Raw genomic sequence first — 17,217 nt, forward strand, 5'->3', positions numbered from 1 at the left:
ATGCTCCCCCAGAAGGGGCAGGGACCTCTGCAGCTGTGGGTCCTCAGGCAGACGGGCTGGCAGCCACTGCTTCTGGAGAAGCGCTCCTCTTGACCTGGTGCCATCTGAGGCCAACTTCAGGTGGAAGGAGTCCAGAGAGGCCTAGCAAAGATGGGGCCAAGTCCCTGACAGTGCCAGGCCCCCCCAAAAAAGCTGCAGACCCTGTGGAGCCGTAGGGCTGCCATGCAGCTGTGGAGAAAACACCCACCGCACACCACTTACCAGTGGAGCTCTCCTCACTGGATGTGTAAGTGCCCTTGCCTAACAGCAGGTTCACCATGGTGGGGGAACTGGCCACTTTCAACGGGGTCTCGCCTTTCCGGTTGCTCTGCTGAGGGTTCCCTCCATACCGTAACAACAGCTTCACCACCTACAAGACATTGAGGGCCACATCAGGGAGCTGAGGAGTACAATCACTCTGCCTTCCCATACAGACGGCAGCCCAGGACCAAGGTGGGAGCAGGCCGAGCCCGCTGCTGGGGCACTCTGCCTCTCCTTGTGCAGCCCAGGAGTGTTCTCACAAAGCCCTGTGCAGTGTGGATCCTGTGAGTGGCTGTGCAGATTCTGGAAGCTTAGGGGGAGCTTTTATTGGGGGACAGCAGGGTACAGAATAGAGCAAACAAAGACCAAGTTTCTGTAAGCTGGTTTATTTATTTTCATTTACATCAGAAAAGACGGCGATCTCTTCCTTGCTTAATTTTACACTACAGGAGTCCCAAACACCCAGGTGACATTTCCGTAGCTCTGTTCAATTGCTTATAGTCAGTAACTTGTGTTTCACATGCCCAGGACAGCAACTTGCTACACAAATGTAAATACAAAGTCTCCTCGACTCCAATCCCACCTGAGAGGGGGCCTCCTGCGAATGGGCCCCTCTTCTGCTTCCCTCACAGAACCATGCTGACTGGTCACCAGCACACAGTTGTGCGTGTCTGCATCTCTGCTGCTATGACATAGTCCCATCCTAGTCCTCTGATTCTAAAGGATTCCTTATTGTTGACCAGGACCCGCTTCCCTCATCCTGTGGCTGTGAGTGAAACGTGGCTCCTCCTGTGGTAGGACCAAGGTCCCTGCTCCTTGCTGTGAGGTCACAGCCTCCCAGGTCTGTGGCCATTCCTAAGGCTAGCTATGCAGGCCATGCCCTCTCAGGCCTCAAGGCCCTTTAAAGAGCAAACAAAACCAAACCATTACGTCCATGACCTTCCCTAAACACAGAATAACCCTACCAAGTATGTACCTGGCGTTTCAGCCATCTGTCTAGTGGTCTCAGAAATCCTCCCACTCCGAGGGGCCACAAGCGAGCCCTGCTCCCTGCTGTGCTGTCAGGTCTCGGACACCTTCCCAACATGGGGGAAGCCGTGGAGGGTGCTCTGAGTGGGCAGAGGGCATCCTCACCATGCAGACTGCTTGGCCTGTGGCTGCTCAAAGGGACCGTGATGCCATGTCCTGCTCTTCAGCAGTACGAGATGGAGGGTGTGGCCTGTGTGTCTCTGCTTCTGAACTGGAGGCAGCCCTCCCTCAGGGGGCTGAGCACGAACGTGCCATGTTGTGTGCTGCCTGTGCCTCCTTCAAGGCCAGACAGGGACAGTAACAGGGACCTGGCAGTATGTGTGCAGCTGCCCTTCCTCTTGGGCACAATCATTTCCCTGCTAAGTCAAGCCAGACGCCCATGGCCGAAGGGGGACCTTGATGTGTTATAGTGGAGGTCGTCCAGGTGCCACTCAGGTGAAAGCTGGGAGCACAAGTGGTTGGCAGGGCCCTCGAGGAAAGGGAGACAAGCACTCCTCAATACTAGATTTTCGTGGAAGCCTACCAGGACAGAGAAACACAAAGGTGCGGGATGGTCCTGGCCAGAGGGCAGACCAGGCTTGGGGTGTGGAGATGCCAACCTTGTAGTGGCCGTTGTTGGCAGCATCGTGCAAGGGCGTATCATCATCCAGGCCCTTGGTGTTCACCTCCGCACCTGCGGCCAGCAGTTGCTTGGCGACATCATAGTAGCCCCGGTTACACGCCTCATGCAGCGCCGTCCAGCCTGGAAACAGACACTTAGGACATACGTTACTTAGTCCTTGAGAGCCTCACTCCTGAGGATGAGCTCCATGACAAAGACTGGGGGCAAGGGTGGCGCCTCACACCGAGGGGCATCCCCGGCAGTGCTGGAGTGCAGACAAGGCCTGTGCTGCGTGACCCCTGCTGTGGTGGCGTGTCTACACAACCAATGCCTGCAGGCCAACAACCTGCACCAACCACCCTCCAAGTGCAAGAAGCCCATGCCTGCAACCCTGCCTCACCCAGCTCACCAGCCAATCCATGCATGGCAGAGGCCTTACACTCACAACAGGGAAACCCCAGGACCTCATAGGTGCCAGGCAAGTGCTCTATCACTCAGCTGCACCCCTAGCCCTTTTTATTTTTTAATTAAAGCCTCACTAACTTGCCCATCCTGGTCTGAACATGCAATCTTCCTGCCGCAGCCTCCCGAGTGACTGGGATTGCAAGTGTGTACCACTCTGCTCTACCTGAGAACCCCTTTGCAGATTGCGCGGCTTTTAGACACGCTAGGTTCAGGCCTGGGAAGCTGGAGTACAGGGCCAGGCAGTGAGGTCCCTGCAAGAAGTTGTCAGTGCTTCGGCAAAGCCCCGTTTAGAATAACATAGGGCTGAGGGTGTGTGGAGAGACTGGAGAAAGAACTAGAGCCTTCTTATGCTCTGAACTATAGCATAAGCCTTTTTGACAAATAAAAAAGTTGTTTTTTTTTTTTTGCCCCCGAGGAATTGAACCCATGACCTCACACCTGCAAGGCAGGCACTGTGCCACTGAGCTATATCCCCAGCCCTATTTTTTCAAACAGGATTTTGCTAGGTCACTAAACTACCCAGGCTGGGCTGGAGCTTTGATCCTCCTACCTCAGCCTTCCAGAGCAAGGGTACTAGAGGTACATGCAATGGTACCTGGCTGGAAAAACTGCTTTAAAATAAAGCAGACAACTACCAGCTCGAGCAGTTTCTGTGCCTCCATCCCCACTCACTGTGAGCAGCTCGGTATGCCATGCGGTGCAATGGTGCGTATCATGTCCAAGGCAGCACGGACTCTACCCAGAGTCCCTAAAGCCAAAGTCTGGCCCATACTGATCCTGATCTGCGGACACCCCCACATCTGTCACAGCTTAAAGGGTGACACATCATTTAACTGTGCCTCCCAGAGGGGCCCTGGAGCAAGTCCTATGAGGAGTATGTGTGGGGGTCCTGCCTCCACGCAGCTGCAGGATGAAGACCCAGCTGGGCTCAGCACAGTAGTGCCCTCTGCTTGGCAAGTGCTTCTTCCTAAGCACACACAAGACCCTGCCAAGGGCCTGGGACTGCTGACACATGAAACAGCAGTGTAAATACTTACAATCCCTCACTTTTCCTAAAATTAGCAACAAAGAAAATGATTCTATTTCAGAATACATCCCCAGACTCTCTCCTCCCTTGCAGAAGCAGCTGGTAACCCCACAACACAGAGTGCCACACAGGGCACACAGGCCCCAGGGCCTTGGGAGTGGAGGGTGTAGCCCTGAGCCTGGCACCTCTGGCTGCAGCACTGTGCACAAGATCCTACACAGAAGTGGAGGCACAATCTGCTCGGGTGGCTGGTGCTTACCTGCAAAGTCCTTGACATTGACATCCGCGCCCTCGTTTATGAGCTCCTTGATACGCCGGGCGTCCCCTCGGATAGCGGCCCGGTGCAGGCGGGTCTCCCCCCGCTCGTTCCTCTTGTTCACTTTGTCTTTGGTTTTTGAGGCAGAGTTGGGCGTCCCCTTCTGACACACTGTAGACTGGGAGGGGTGCTTTGGTGTTGTGTCTACTGTGGGCCAAGGAAGGGACAGGCGGGCATTGGAGGTGGGGCTGCCTACTGGAGGCCTCCGGAACCTGCCTGTTTTCACGAGGTGGGTGAGGGGATCAAGCAGAGCCAGATCTCCACCCCCAGGGACCACCCTGTCCCTGCTTACCTGGGCTGTTGGCAGACTCCTCGGCCGTCATCTGCATGAGGAGAGCCACCTGCTGGCGCTCAGAGAGCGGGTAGCCGGCCCGGATCCCAGACAGCCCCATGCCGAAGAGCAGCCCTGATTTCCGGGCCACGGGCTCCTTCTTGATCCTCTTCCGCTCGGGACCCTGCTTCTCTGTGTGGCAGGTGAAGGACAGGGAGGGGACACTCGACACCAAGTTCTCAGGACCCAGGCCGTGCCTAGCATCACAGAGCCCCTGCATGCACTCCATAGCTCACACAGCAATGGGCAGGCCATGCAAGGGTGGGCAGGCGGCAGGCAGCAGACAGGCTGCCCAGGAGACACTGTCCAACACTGCGGGGCAGCCACTCCAACCTAACCACGCTTGCTGCGGAACCCTCCCGAGTGTCGCCTGTGCTGCACACAGTGCTGGGAGTGTGGAGGCCAGCTGAACTACTCCGACCTTAATGACATGGACAGGGTGCTGTGAGCACACCCGTGTGCATGTGACATCACCTTCCCAGCCCACTTCCAAACAGTGCAGACACGGTGTAGAAATACACACATAAATCAAGACAAACTTATTAGCTCTGTGCCTTTTTTCTCCATTCTAGGAGCCTCCACTGCACGCCCCGGTCCTTAGAGGGGAGCAACACAACACGGACTGAGCTGGAGACATCTAAAGGCATCAACACAGAGCACTAACAGATCCAGGCAACAGATTACTGTCTCCAGCTCAGTGTCTCCTGGCACTTCCACGAAGCCCCACGCAGATGGGCTGAGCTCATAGCCCTGCTGGCCTCTGTCAGAAACACTGCGCTGCTTCTCTTCTGAGAGAACACAGCTTGTGTTCCCCCTGCCTGGGCTGCAGATGCACACTGAGGGAGCAGGCAGTGGCAAGAAGGCCTTCTGTGGCATCTGCTTCCTCTTCACCCCACAGGTTCACGAAGCCCTCTGCAGAGTGGGATGTGCACTTGGTGGGCACCTGAGACTAGCGAGGAAGGTAAATGGCCCATGAGGGTCGTGTCTGTACCCCTCAGGAGGTTACTATCAGTGATTTCCTCACCCAGCTTAGGGTGGACACCCCTCTCTCCACCACTGTCCAGTCAAGGCCTTACCAGAGTTCCTATTAGACAACCAGTAACTCTGGTGAAGTACTTTAACTGCCTAAGTTGATGAGCTGCTGAGGACACTGACTTGGGTGTTTGGAGACAAGCCTATATAGATGGGCAAGCACTGAGTAACATCTCCCTGTTTTTCCCAATTTGCAGCAAGACTCCCTAAACAGCTGCCACCAACTAGTTTTTACACGAATCACACAGGTCTGAGAGAAAGAGAACTCCACAAAGAACATGAACTCTGCTCCTGGCCAGGCACACACCTCACACTTCGCCCCTGTCCCCTGTGGACTCACCAGCTGAGCCAACGGTGCCCCTTCTATACATGTTCTAGGGTGCTGTCTCTTGTGACAATGTCTGTGCAACAGCAGAAACCAGGCCAGGGGACCCCAGACCACCCTCCGCCTCCTCCTGAACCTGTCCACAATCTCATGTCCTGGACCTAGGGTGACCTAGTGTAGTGTGGGGCTGGGTGCCCACACCAAGAGGGGCCAGCACACTCAGGAGGTTCAGGACCCCCTTAACCACCAGGGGAGTTGCCTGCCCTGTCAACACATGAGCAGTGGAAGCTGATGTATGGGAGGTGGGAGGCCTGCTGAAAGCCATCCAACTTGCACACAAAGTGGCAAAGTCCGACCTTTGGAGACATATGCTAATTCCACCTCACCAGTCCAGGGGTCACCCCTGCTTCTGTGCTGTGTATGGACGGTGGGCTGTCCATCCAGCTGTCCAGAGACCCTAAGGTACAGATTATTATTAGGGTCTTGCTCTGTTGTGCAAGCTCTCTTCAAACTCCTGAGCTCAATCAATCCTCCTGCCTCAGCCTCCCAAGTAGGTGTTTTTTTAAGATACCAAAGTATATCAGGCAGAAAGAGCCTGACATACTCTGCAGAAGATCATCTAGGATAGTCAGCTGAGCCCACCCCTCTCCTTGGAGGACAGCTAAGAGTGGCTGGCAGGCAGGGACACAAGGCCTGGACATTCACCCCTGCAATGTTGCTGGCCAGCACTTCCACGAAGCCCCATGCAGATGGGCTGAGCTCACTGCTTCTGCTCAGCCAAAGGTGTGCTTGGTGACTGAGACCCATTCCTATCTCAGCCCCCTGGGGAGGGGCTTGTGCCCAGCCCCTGCATGCTTCTCACACAGCTAGCCCTGCCCTCCAACTAGATGCTTACTGTCCCAGCCCAAACCCAGCCTGGAACTGGACCCTGGCTATCTGCTCCAGGGTAGTGTTCTCTAGCACCTGCAGCACCTGCTCTGACACTATACCCACAGGCCGAGATGCTGTCTACTGGAGCTTTTGGGTGAGGGCAGGCAGCACAGAAAGCTTCCTTCTGGTCCTGGCCATGCACACAACCTACATTTCACCCCTGTCAAAGAGGGAGACCCTGAGTGCAGCTGCATCTCAGCATGTGCGACCCAACTGTGTGTGTTGCAGGCATGGTTCCCCCAGGGAAGCCAGGCCCAGAGAAGGAGGACTGTTGAGGAGGGACACTACCAAGCCTGCCCTCAACTCACCCTGCCTGTCATGTCTGTGGGAAGGAAAGCGGGTGAGGGAGTGGCAGGAACTGCCAGCCATGGCTGGGGACAACCAGTGAGTTTCCCTGGTAGCTCACTAATTTTCTGTTATTCAAAGGGAAGCAAAGTAGAATTTGTATAAATTCCAAGTGGTACCTGCTGTGAGAAACAGCGAGTCAAGTAAGTGACCCAGTGTGCACCACATGGAGTCTGAGGTGCACCCACAGGTCCCACCCATGACCAGAACCGTGGAAAGAACTGAATTCATGAACTGAGGTATGAACCCAAGGTCTTCACACTGAGCTGCACCCACAGGTCCCACCCATGACCAGAACTGTGGAAAGAACTGAATTCATGAACCGAGGTATGAACCCAAGGTTTTCACATTGAGCCATACCCCTAGCCCTTTAAAAACTTTTTAAAGTTCTAAGGCTCTTGCCAAGTTGCCCAGGCTGCTCTCCAACTTGTAAGCCTCTTGCCTCAGTCTCCTAGAATACTGGGACTGCAGGTGTGTGCCACCATGACCAGCTTCTGCGCTACTTTTTTTCACGCACACTCCCTGCCCCTGCCCAGCACTGCTGGTTGTCATCCTTGGCCTGTCCTGAGTGACTCTTGTACTCAGGAGTGTGCTTCCTGCCAGGGCATCCATTGGCGAGAAGGCCTTGCCAGGATGCAGGTGCTCTGCGCAACCCAGGGATGCACTCTGGGGTGGAGTGGGCACCTCCTGCATCCAGCTGCTGCCAGCACCTTCTCTGTGGTGTCTGGGCACTCACAAATGCAGTGCTGGGCCCTGCTCCTGGCCTCCCTCCTCGGCAGCACTCACCAGACCTAGAAACCCCCATTCTCCCCATTACCTCTCTCAGGTACTTCCTACCTTGGTTTGTCCTGTGCTGCTGTCTGGGTAATTTCTTCAGTCATAACTTCTAATTCACTAATTCCTTTTTATGTTGTATCTAATAAGCTACAGAGTCTGGCCACTGAATTTTAAATTTTAGTGATTACTATTTTCATTTTCAGATGTTTCATTTGCTACTCAAAATCTGCATGACCCTTCTGATAGCTTATTTTTTTGTTGTTTTTTTCTGGTACCAGGAACCGAACTCACGACCTTGCGCGTGCCACGCAGGCGCTGTGCTGCTGAGCTAAATCCCCAGCTCCCTGATAGCTTATTTCTCACTCCTGCTTTTAACTCACTCCTATTACATTCTGCCCATTTTCACTGGGTGCCTAACAGTTCCAGATGGCGTTCCTGAGCTAGCCCTGCACAGCCTCTTGGGATGCTTTCTGTCCATAACTCTGTGCAGGTGCCTGTACCCAGCTATGCTCTGCACGCAAAGAGGCTGTCTCTCTGGTCAGGGGCTGTGGGGAGCTCAAGGCAGCAAAACCCAAACACAGCCCTGCCCACAAAGGCAGATAGGGACGGAAGCCTCTCATCTCTCTGACACTTGCTGGAAGAGACGGAGGGTCTGAACTGGGAACACTGACTTCTATGAAAGTGTGTGCACCTCAGCTCATTTCAAAGCACTGTTCTGCATTTAGTATCTCTCATTTTAGGCTTTTCTAGCCAAAGTGTTTAGGAGACACAGTCCACCATATTGCCTAGACGGGAACATCTGTAACTGCTCTGTGCTGCTGTCACCAAGTCTGGAAGCATCAGCAGCCCCCAGATTCTGCTCTGGTAAGGAGGTTTTCAAGGCGGTGCTTTGAAATAACAGGAAGCTCTCTGCACATGTCAGGAACAGTTTCCCTGCTGTTATGCCAAGTGATAAGGAGAAGCAATAGTGCCATGAATGCTTCCTTTCTGTTTTGCTTGGCCTCTAAAGCACATCTCTGCCACATGCTTGGAGCCACGAGGAGGGTCTTCTGACCGCTGGGCCTCCATCACAGCAGTCCGCACGCTCACTGGGGCAGAAGCTGCTGAGAAGGACCATTGTTCACCTAGCCTGGACTCCTCTCTGGCACAGCCAGCCAGGGGTCAACAGAATGTGTCCTCAGCCCAGCCTGCAGTGCCACGTCACACCTGTGACAGCAGCAGTCACAGCTATCCTCCCAAATTTGTGATTTTTGTTAATTTCTATTTCTTTTTTTCTTTCATTACCATCACCAAGCATTCAGAGAAAGCCAGGACTCCGCACCTGTGTGCTGTGGCCCTAGAGGCCCCTCCCTGGCCCTCAGCTCTAACAGTAGTACAGTGAGGGTCACACATGTGCAGCCTGGCCTCCTGTCTCCAGACTGAGGGTGACAGGCCCTGACTCCGCACAGCCCCAGCCTCCTGTGAGGAGCACCCACAGGAGGTAGAAGCAGCACTGGCACAAGGGTTCGGCCACTGCCCCGACCACTGCCACCACCCCTCCCTGCACCGAGGTAGGCTAAGAACAGAAGAAACAAGCCACGGTCCAGACACACACCTGGGGCTCGCAGGCCCCAGCGCTGCCTGGCAACCCGACTCACTACATCACAGCTGAGCAGGCAAGACCATCCCATATCCACGGCGCAGAACCAGACACATGGGCTGCTTCCTGCCCTGTGCCAGCTGCCCTTCCACTGGCCCGGTGGGAGCACTGCTGCGACCACTCCCTCTCCCGAGGCTGACTGTACACCCTGCTGCACAAGTCTGAGGAAGTCCTGAACCATGGTGTGCAGCAGACCCACCCTGGCTGGTAGTGTTCAGGCCCGCTGTGAGACAAAGTCCTCTGGAGTTTGGGGAACACGCAGCTCTAAGCAGAAAGCGTTCCTTTGCTTGTCCATGCACTCCTTCATCTAGGAAGGAGCTCTTCCAGTCTGGAGAGGAAAGTGGATGAGAGATAGCAGGACCACAGACTGGCTGCAGCTCGGTCATGTAAAATGTTTTGTATGGAGGTTCTTTCTCACGAGTGACACAAGGTTCTCAGACCAAGCCCAGAACTGGCAACACACAACTCGGGCCAGCCCCCCTCCCCTGCCTCCTGGCTCGGCAGCTGGCTGCTCCTCTACAAGACTTCCAGGAGGAAGATGGCTCCCAGTGCCACTCAACGTGCGCCCTCACAGCCAGTCTCCCTCGGTGGCCCTGGCCCAGCCATGAGGAGTAAGGAAAAGCCTATCTGCCAAGGTTTCTGGGACAACAGAAGACACGGTTCTCCCTGCATGCCCAGGAGGAGCCCTGGGCATAGCCAGGCCTGGTCCCACAGACAGTGCACTCCAGAGGAACAATCCACATGTGCCAGGGATCGTGTCAGGACCCCTTCCACAGGCTGCATGTGTATGTGGGTGCCCTTCCTAGCCAGAGATCTGTCAGGTTGTAAGGCAGCATCTCCCTGACTGCACTCTCAGCCAGCAGGCCCAAAGCCTCTTCCCCTGAGCTGCCCATGGCGATGCCCATCTGGTGAGCAAGGGGGTGGAGCCTCCTCACCACCACACAAGTCACCTCTTGTCCCTAGGGAGGCAAGTACTGGGTGCCAGGACTTCTTAGAAGGCTGGAGAGGGGGTAGGGACTCCGAACAGCCCTTCCCCAAGTGGCTACGATCATACGAAACAAACACCTGGCACTGAATGTGTGGTGTCAACATGCCGAGGAAACCACACAGCGACCAGAGGTGAGAAGAAAGCAATGGAAGAAAATTTTAATTTTCTGCTTGCTCCTAAGAAGTATCTTGGTCTTGAGAATGGAAGAGGCAGCTACCCACTCTGACAGTCCCACAGGGCAGCTGTTGGAAGCTGCCTGGGGTTCTGGGAAGGAGGTTTCTATGAACCCTAGCAATACTGTCGTTTCTCTTCAGATCGTATCAATCTTTTTGCCTTTTTCTATGAACCATAGTGAGGTGAAGTGATGGTTCGACAACTCATACTTATCAATTGTATTTAATTTACTTTTCTGAGACAAGGTCGTGCTGTGTAGTACATGCTGGCCTTGAACTCACTATGTAGCCAGGTTGGTCTGAAACTCACAACCATCCTCCTGCCTCAGCTTCCCCAGTGCCAGAATTATAGATGTGCACCACGACATACTGCACTTACAGATGTTAAAAGTTAGGGGGAAATTTTTAAAAGTACATATGGAGTGGGCAGAATAGTATCATTTGAGGCAAATCCAAGACTTCATATAATTTCATCAGACCAGATCCCATTGCAAGGGACAAGGAAGCCAGGAGGATGAGGGGAGGCCAGTCCCACATGCTGTCCTGGCCTGGCTGTTCTCCTACTGCCACCCTGGCCAAAGCACTGCAAGCACCAGCCGGCCTCCAGGCAGCTGGGAACATGCCTGCCTGCCCTCTTCCTCTGCCCGAAGTCTGAGCCCATTGCCCATTTTCTGAAGAGCACAGAGACAGTCATGTCCCACACTCAGGGGTAACCCAGATGACCACAGCCTGCCCTCTGCAGGCATCCCATGGATATACAACCTCAGGGGCCTGGCTTGGTCAGGCTGTGACTCAACAGCACGACGCTGCTCTTGGCAGGCTGCCCCCAGCCCTGACTAAGCAGTGGGAGGCTGCACCTCTGTGGGCCCGGCTGAGCACACCAGGGCTGGGAAACAGCAAGCCACCCCTGCAGCAGCTTGGTGGTCTCTGAAAAGCTTGTGCCACTCGGGCACAGCGGAGATACGATCCGTCACTTGGAACCCCGACCGGAAGGCTGGTTCCCAGTGACCCCTGCACTCCTGGGATAAGCTACTTCCTCTTTGGCAGAGGATACTGGGCAGCAACTTCTCAGCAGAGGGCACTAGAGGGACAGTATGGGAAGGGGCTGGCCGACAGGACCTTGGGGGCTGGGCCTTGATCTTGAGACAGGGTTTGCTGGGTGTGGCTAAGCCACATCTCCCTCAGCCCAGAGAACCAGGAAGAGTATGTTTCACTCCTTCTTATACCAGGAGTAAAAGTCCTGCAGATGCTAGCACTTTCCCAGCTCCCAGAACTGTGATCCAAGATAAACCTCTTTTCTTTATAAATTAAAAAAAACTTTATTGCACAAATCTCCCTGCCTTGCCCACTGTGTGGCTTCTCCCTCCTGACAGAGGCAGCTAGAGGCTAGCCCAGAGCACCCTCAAGGCCAAATTTATGCCTCTTCCCAATTCTGTCCCGTTTCTGCTTTCTGGCAAGGGTGGAATTGGTGCCCAGCTCAGGGGCCCAGCACTCCAAGTGCAGAAGAAGGAATCAGGAATCAGGGACCAGGTAAGTTTGGGAGGAAGGCACTGGCAGAAGACAAAGAGGCACTTTGAGAAGATGGTGGTTAAAAATTTAGTCTTCCAAAAGAAAACTAGAAGGAGAGCACTGGCCTAACATGCTCAAAGCCCTGATTTGGTCCTCAGCACCTCAATCAATCAATCAATCAATCAAACCAAGGACAGGGAGGGCTGTACCCTGAGGTCTAGTTTCACTACATTAACAAAGCAGATTAAAAAAAAAAAAAAAAAGCAAATATATGACAAAGTTATATATCAAAATTACCTCCCCAGAGGATAGTGTATTTCGGAGCAAAAATACTACATTTCCTATGTATTCCCACAATATTAGTCATGTGTAGAAAAAAACTGTTATCAAATGTTTGTCCAGGGGCTGGGGATTTAGCTCAGCGGCAAAAGCGCTTGCCTGGCAAGCGCAAGGTCGTGAGTTCGGTTCCTGGTACCGGAGAAAAACCAAAAAAAAAAAAAAAAAAAAAAAAAACAAATGTTTGTCCAAGGAGAAAAGGGAAAAGGAAAAAGAAAATAAATAAATAAAAAATAAAAAAAAAAAAATATATATATATATATGCCTGCACACACAAAATAGTTAAAATAGTTATACTACTAATTTCTCTTAGTTCATTGAAAAGAAAGGTTTGTGCTAATATTGTTTGGACAATTAAATGCCTATATTTTGTCCTCTGAGTAACTAAAGGTAACAAGACGCACTGTTACTCTCCTACTACCTTGTTTTGAAAATTTTTTTTTATTTTTATAATTTAAAAAATTTGTCCTTCCTTCCTTCCTTCCCTCCCTCCCTTTCTTTTCTCTTTTTAAAACAATCATCCTTGATACTGGCAGATTCTTTTCTAGCAAAGGCATGTATCAGTTAATCTTTAAAAAAAAAGTTTGTCCTCTTTCCTGACATGACAGTGAGTCTTCCCAGTGCTGGCTGGGCGTTGCCTGCCAGAGAAAGGAAGAGGTGTGAACACAACTCAGTCTCGGACACCACAAGGACGCCAGGGTGAGCCTCACAGATGCTCACCAAGGACAGACAGGAACCCCTGGGAGATCCTTTCCTCACCATCATGACAAAATGGGCACTGCTGGGACAATGAACCCCTAGTTTGCAGGACTGGGCCATGCAGGGGCACAGGTTCAAGCACTGTCTTCCACAAGCTGTGCTTCTGCCACAAAGCGCAAGCAGCAGCACCTATATCAAGATTGCCTGCAGCAGCATGACCTGCCAAGAACTCGGTCCTTTCCAGTCTTCATACAACCACTACCAAAGCTACAGCTAACTGCAAATGCTCTACCCTGCTACAACAAAATCAGGATGATGCTGAAAACAGGAGCAAAGATCTTTAGGCCTACTGTTACCTTACGTGCAGTGCACCCCCAGGGAGCCACACCAGCCACCTCATTCAGGAAGAGATGAGGGGAAGGGCTGCAGGGCTCTTTCCCTCTACCTAACCACTCTTTTTCCCTGTAATGCAGGGAAGAACACCCACCCTGCCACCTTCCAGCACACTGCTGGATAACAGGAGTAGTGTGCACCACTGCTCACTACACTTCCCTTGCATGCCAGCTAGCAGGCCAGCCCTTCCTGCCAGCCTCCAGGTAACCCAGTCTTTGGCCTGCTCCTGGGAGCACACGCCCAGAGAGGCAGGAGAAGTACTTTGGCGGCCCTGCCCCACTCCCCTAGGTACATGCAGGTGCCTATTCACCCTCACATGCTCACCTCATCCCAGCATCCTCAGCCCCTGCCCTCCCATCCCGGATACACTATACTCCTGGAGTCTGAGGTTGCAGGGACAAAGCCCAAGGCCTGCAGCAACCTGTTCCATGCCACAGTGGTGCTCTGCTTCCCTGCCCCCTGCCAGGGTTGCAAAACAGAGACCAGCAGAGTGGGGCAGCCCTGGGCCTCCACTGGGACAATGGGTGCAGCCAGGGTTCCCCACCTGACAGCTCGGGAACAATCACCCTAGGGACGCACCTGCACATGCACTCCTGCGCTGCACCCTGAGGGCCACCCCACTGGCTGCCCCTCACTTGCAGGGTTCCCTCCATCCGCGCCTTTGCTCCATGTGATCCTGCAGGAGCACCATGGTGGAGGGCACTGAGGCTGAGGCCTCCTATGGGCTTCAAGCTGGCCCAATGTAGGAGAGGAGGCAATGCCCAGAGGCCAGTCTCCACCCTGCTGTGCACCCAGGGATGCTCTGGACAGGCTCCTCAGCAAGCTCAGTGAGAACCAGGACATGGCTGGGGGTAGCCTTGGGCTGGTACCTGTGTCCGAGTCCTTCTGCTCTCCATTGGCCCCCACGGTGAAGGGCAGCTTCCGCTTGGTAGTGCGCTCTCTCACCTCCTTCCCTCCATCACTGCGATCCAGCTTTGGGGTCTTGGTTAGAGAAACTTTATCTTTATCCTAAAAAAGAAAGCACTGCTTTCAGACACTCTTCCCAGATTAAATCCCAAACCAGCTCCATTTCATTTCCCAGTGTCACGAAAAATTACTCTCTCACAAGGTACTTAGTGGTCCCTCCAGGAAGGCCAAGTCCTATCCACAGCCCCACGGTGCTGCAGCACATGCTGCCTCCGAGGAGCTCTCAGAAAAGGCCACCTTTCCGGGGAGATGTGCAGCAATGAGGAAAAGCAACAGCTAGGCCTCAGGAGGAATCCACCCTCTATCCTGAGCTCACTGGAGGCCTCTGCAGGCTGCATGGACACCTGCTCTGAGCACCTGACCCCCTGGGTGACTCCAGCCATCATAGCCACCAACCTGGCCAGCATCAATTCTCTCCTTTTGCCCTTACCCTGGGCTTGCCCACCTGACTGCAGGGTAAGGATCCAAGAGGCCTGACACTAGCTAGTGACATCTGGGCAAGCCTTGAGTTTCTGCCTGCTTCAGTGGCACAACCACAGAGGAGGATGGTGCTCACTGAATGTGCACGCGCGCGCGCGCGCGCACACACACACACACACACACACACACACACACACACACAGAGTTTCCTGTGACTTCTGCAGTTTCCTGGAATGTGCTGCACTGGGGGTAGGGGTGTATACCTGAAGCTCAGAGGTCCCTAGATGCACAGAGATGGGGTAGAAGGTGGTCCATGGAGGGAGACGGGGAGGAACTGCCATAACAGAAGTGGGGGCATGGCCTTCTCCCCCACGCTGAGAAGGGAAACTCGTCCTGCCAAGCAAAGGGGAGCTCTGTGGCTACTGCAGCTGCACTGTGGAGGGACCCAGCCCTGGCTGACCTGGGCGGGGCCATGCAGTGAGGATGGTTTCCATGACACCATGGATGGATCACACACCACACAGCCAGCCTGCGGTTGATGCCAACTCCCACCCCAGCCGGGTGTCTCCCAGGGAGACATTAGCATATGCCTGTCATCTCACACGGAAAGGCACAGGGGCTAGAAACACTGACCCAACCCCTGACCCCATACCAGCTTGCTTTCTGGAATTTCCTTGACGAGCTCATGGCAAGAACTGGGCAGCCACCTGCAGGAGTTTCTGGCAGGCACAGCCCCTGGGAGACCCCTGAGCACAGTCTCAGCAGCCCCATCACCATGGATGCACATCCCGTGACCTGCTATTTCCTCTAGTGCAAGTGGGGAACCTCTGCATGACCAAGTCTGGCAGCCTAGAAGATACATTCTGCAAGTGACTGGAGGGCCCTGCCAGACACGCTGCCAGCACTATGCCAGGGCAATATGCTAGGGGACAGGGCCATGTGGGTGCACAACTCTCCTCCGGCAGTGCCACCCTCCTGTCTCTGCAGACAGAAGACATGGCCCGCCCCAGAGGAAAACCCTGCTGGGAAGGAAGGGGTGTCGCGTCCTGACACTGCATGACCCCAACGCTAGAAAGAACCAATGCATGGGGCAGGAATCCCAAGCTGCACAAACCACTTCCTACAAAGAGAACACACAGCCCAGTGCATAGATCTTACCTGTCTTTTAAGGAGAAATACTACAACTCTTATACAAATTCTTCTTGGGGACAGAGAAAGAAGAAACATTCCCAACTCATCTCGAAGGCCGCCATGGCCCTACCTCCAGAAACTGATGAAGGGCATTCCCTGAAAAGATAACTATGAACTGACAGTCCTTATGAACACAGACAGGGAAACCCTGAACAGATACCAAGAAATGTACTCCAGGTACAGAAGGAAGATCACACAAATGATAGAAATACCAATGCAAGAAATTCAAGAATGCAAGAAATTAAAAAATGGATGTGATTTATACTTTCAAAACTAAAGGAAAAAAAATAACACAATCATCTCAAGAGCTACTAAACAGCCTGTGGCAGAGTCCAGCCCTGCTCGGGGACAAGCCTGCAGCTCATCCTTAGCTGGGAGGGAGAGGGGACACCAGCCCTGCCCCCAAAGGTCCTGAGAACCTGGAAGCTGGGCTCTGGAGAAAGCAGAGGTGTGGTGTTCTCCCTAGGATGGGCCTGAAGGCAGAATGCCTACACTCATATCTACACAGGAAAAAGAAAGAAAAGCAGTATATCTAATGAGTAGAGGTCTGAAGAGGCACTTTAAAGAAGAAAATGCCACCCTTCATACCCAAAATTCATCTACAACAGTGGGGCACAGAGGTATATACCTGTCATCCCAGCCTAGCAGCTGGGAGGCTGAGATAACAGGATCTCAAGTTTGAGCCCAGGCTAGGCTACCTAGGGAGACCTGTCTACACATATGTATCAAAACATAAGCAGATGGATAGATAGGTCTGGGAACATCCTGGGAGCTCCCTGGGTTCAATCTCCAGCATCTTGGGAAAAAAAAAGGCCCCAAACCTTTCTCTGGTGACAGAGGCTGCTTCTGACACAGGGAGGTCCTGGTTAGGGACAGCACAGCAAAGCTCAGGACGTGAGGTCCCTGGGTGTCTGCCACTCAACGGTGACTGTCGTTGGAAGTGAAATACGTGCTACAACTGTGCACAATATGTCTTACACTCCAGGTCCTGGTCTAGGTAACAGATGGCCAGGACGAGACTCCCAGCCAGTAGGGGCAGCAGTGTGTCCGACCTCTCTGCACCTCCTCACGAGCAACAAAGGAGCAACTGGGCATGTCACAGTGCTGTCCTTCCCAAATGCCCCTGCTTTCAACTTCCAACTAGCCGTTACCAAGTACCACTTGCCAGCCCTGAGGCACCTGTGAAATGGCCACAGTGGCAGCAGCTGTGGCACATGGGCCACCATGGCCATCCAGGCGCTGGACCCAGTTTCTTCTCACCCCCACTCCATCCATGACTTGCCTACTGGAAGCTCAGAGAAGAAGAAGTAAGTGGCGATTGTTTGAAAAGGGGTCACAATCCGCACGACTTTTACCCCGGAAACTACCTAACGGTGGTCAGTTTCATCTATGAGTGGCCAACAGCGAAAGAATGCAGACTGATAG

At 53.5% G+C, this 17,217-nt stretch overlaps 1 protein-coding gene across 1 annotated transcript in view; it reads right to left on the reverse strand.

Moving 5' to 3' along the window:
* The window catches only part of Ankrd11 (ankyrin repeat domain 11), a gene marked incomplete at its 5' end in the record, with an annotated part of 112,383 nt that overhangs the window by 16,174 nt on the left and 78,992 nt on the right, over positions 1–17,217 (reverse strand). The window contains 5 exon segments of the mRNA XM_005411033.2: positions 262–409; positions 1,929–2,071; positions 3,682–3,885; positions 4,031–4,201; positions 14,085–14,223. Of these exon segments, the coding sequence (XP_005411090.1) occupies positions 262–409; positions 1,929–2,071; positions 3,682–3,885; positions 4,031–4,201; positions 14,085–14,223 (805 nt within the window).

The sequence above is a fragment of the Chinchilla lanigera genome, unplaced genomic scaffold (assembly GCF_000276665.1).
Source record: "Chinchilla lanigera isolate Chin_1 unplaced genomic scaffold, ChiLan1.0 scaffold00140, whole genome shotgun sequence".
Classification (NCBI taxonomy): Eukaryota; Metazoa; Chordata; class Mammalia; order Rodentia; family Chinchillidae; genus Chinchilla; species Chinchilla lanigera.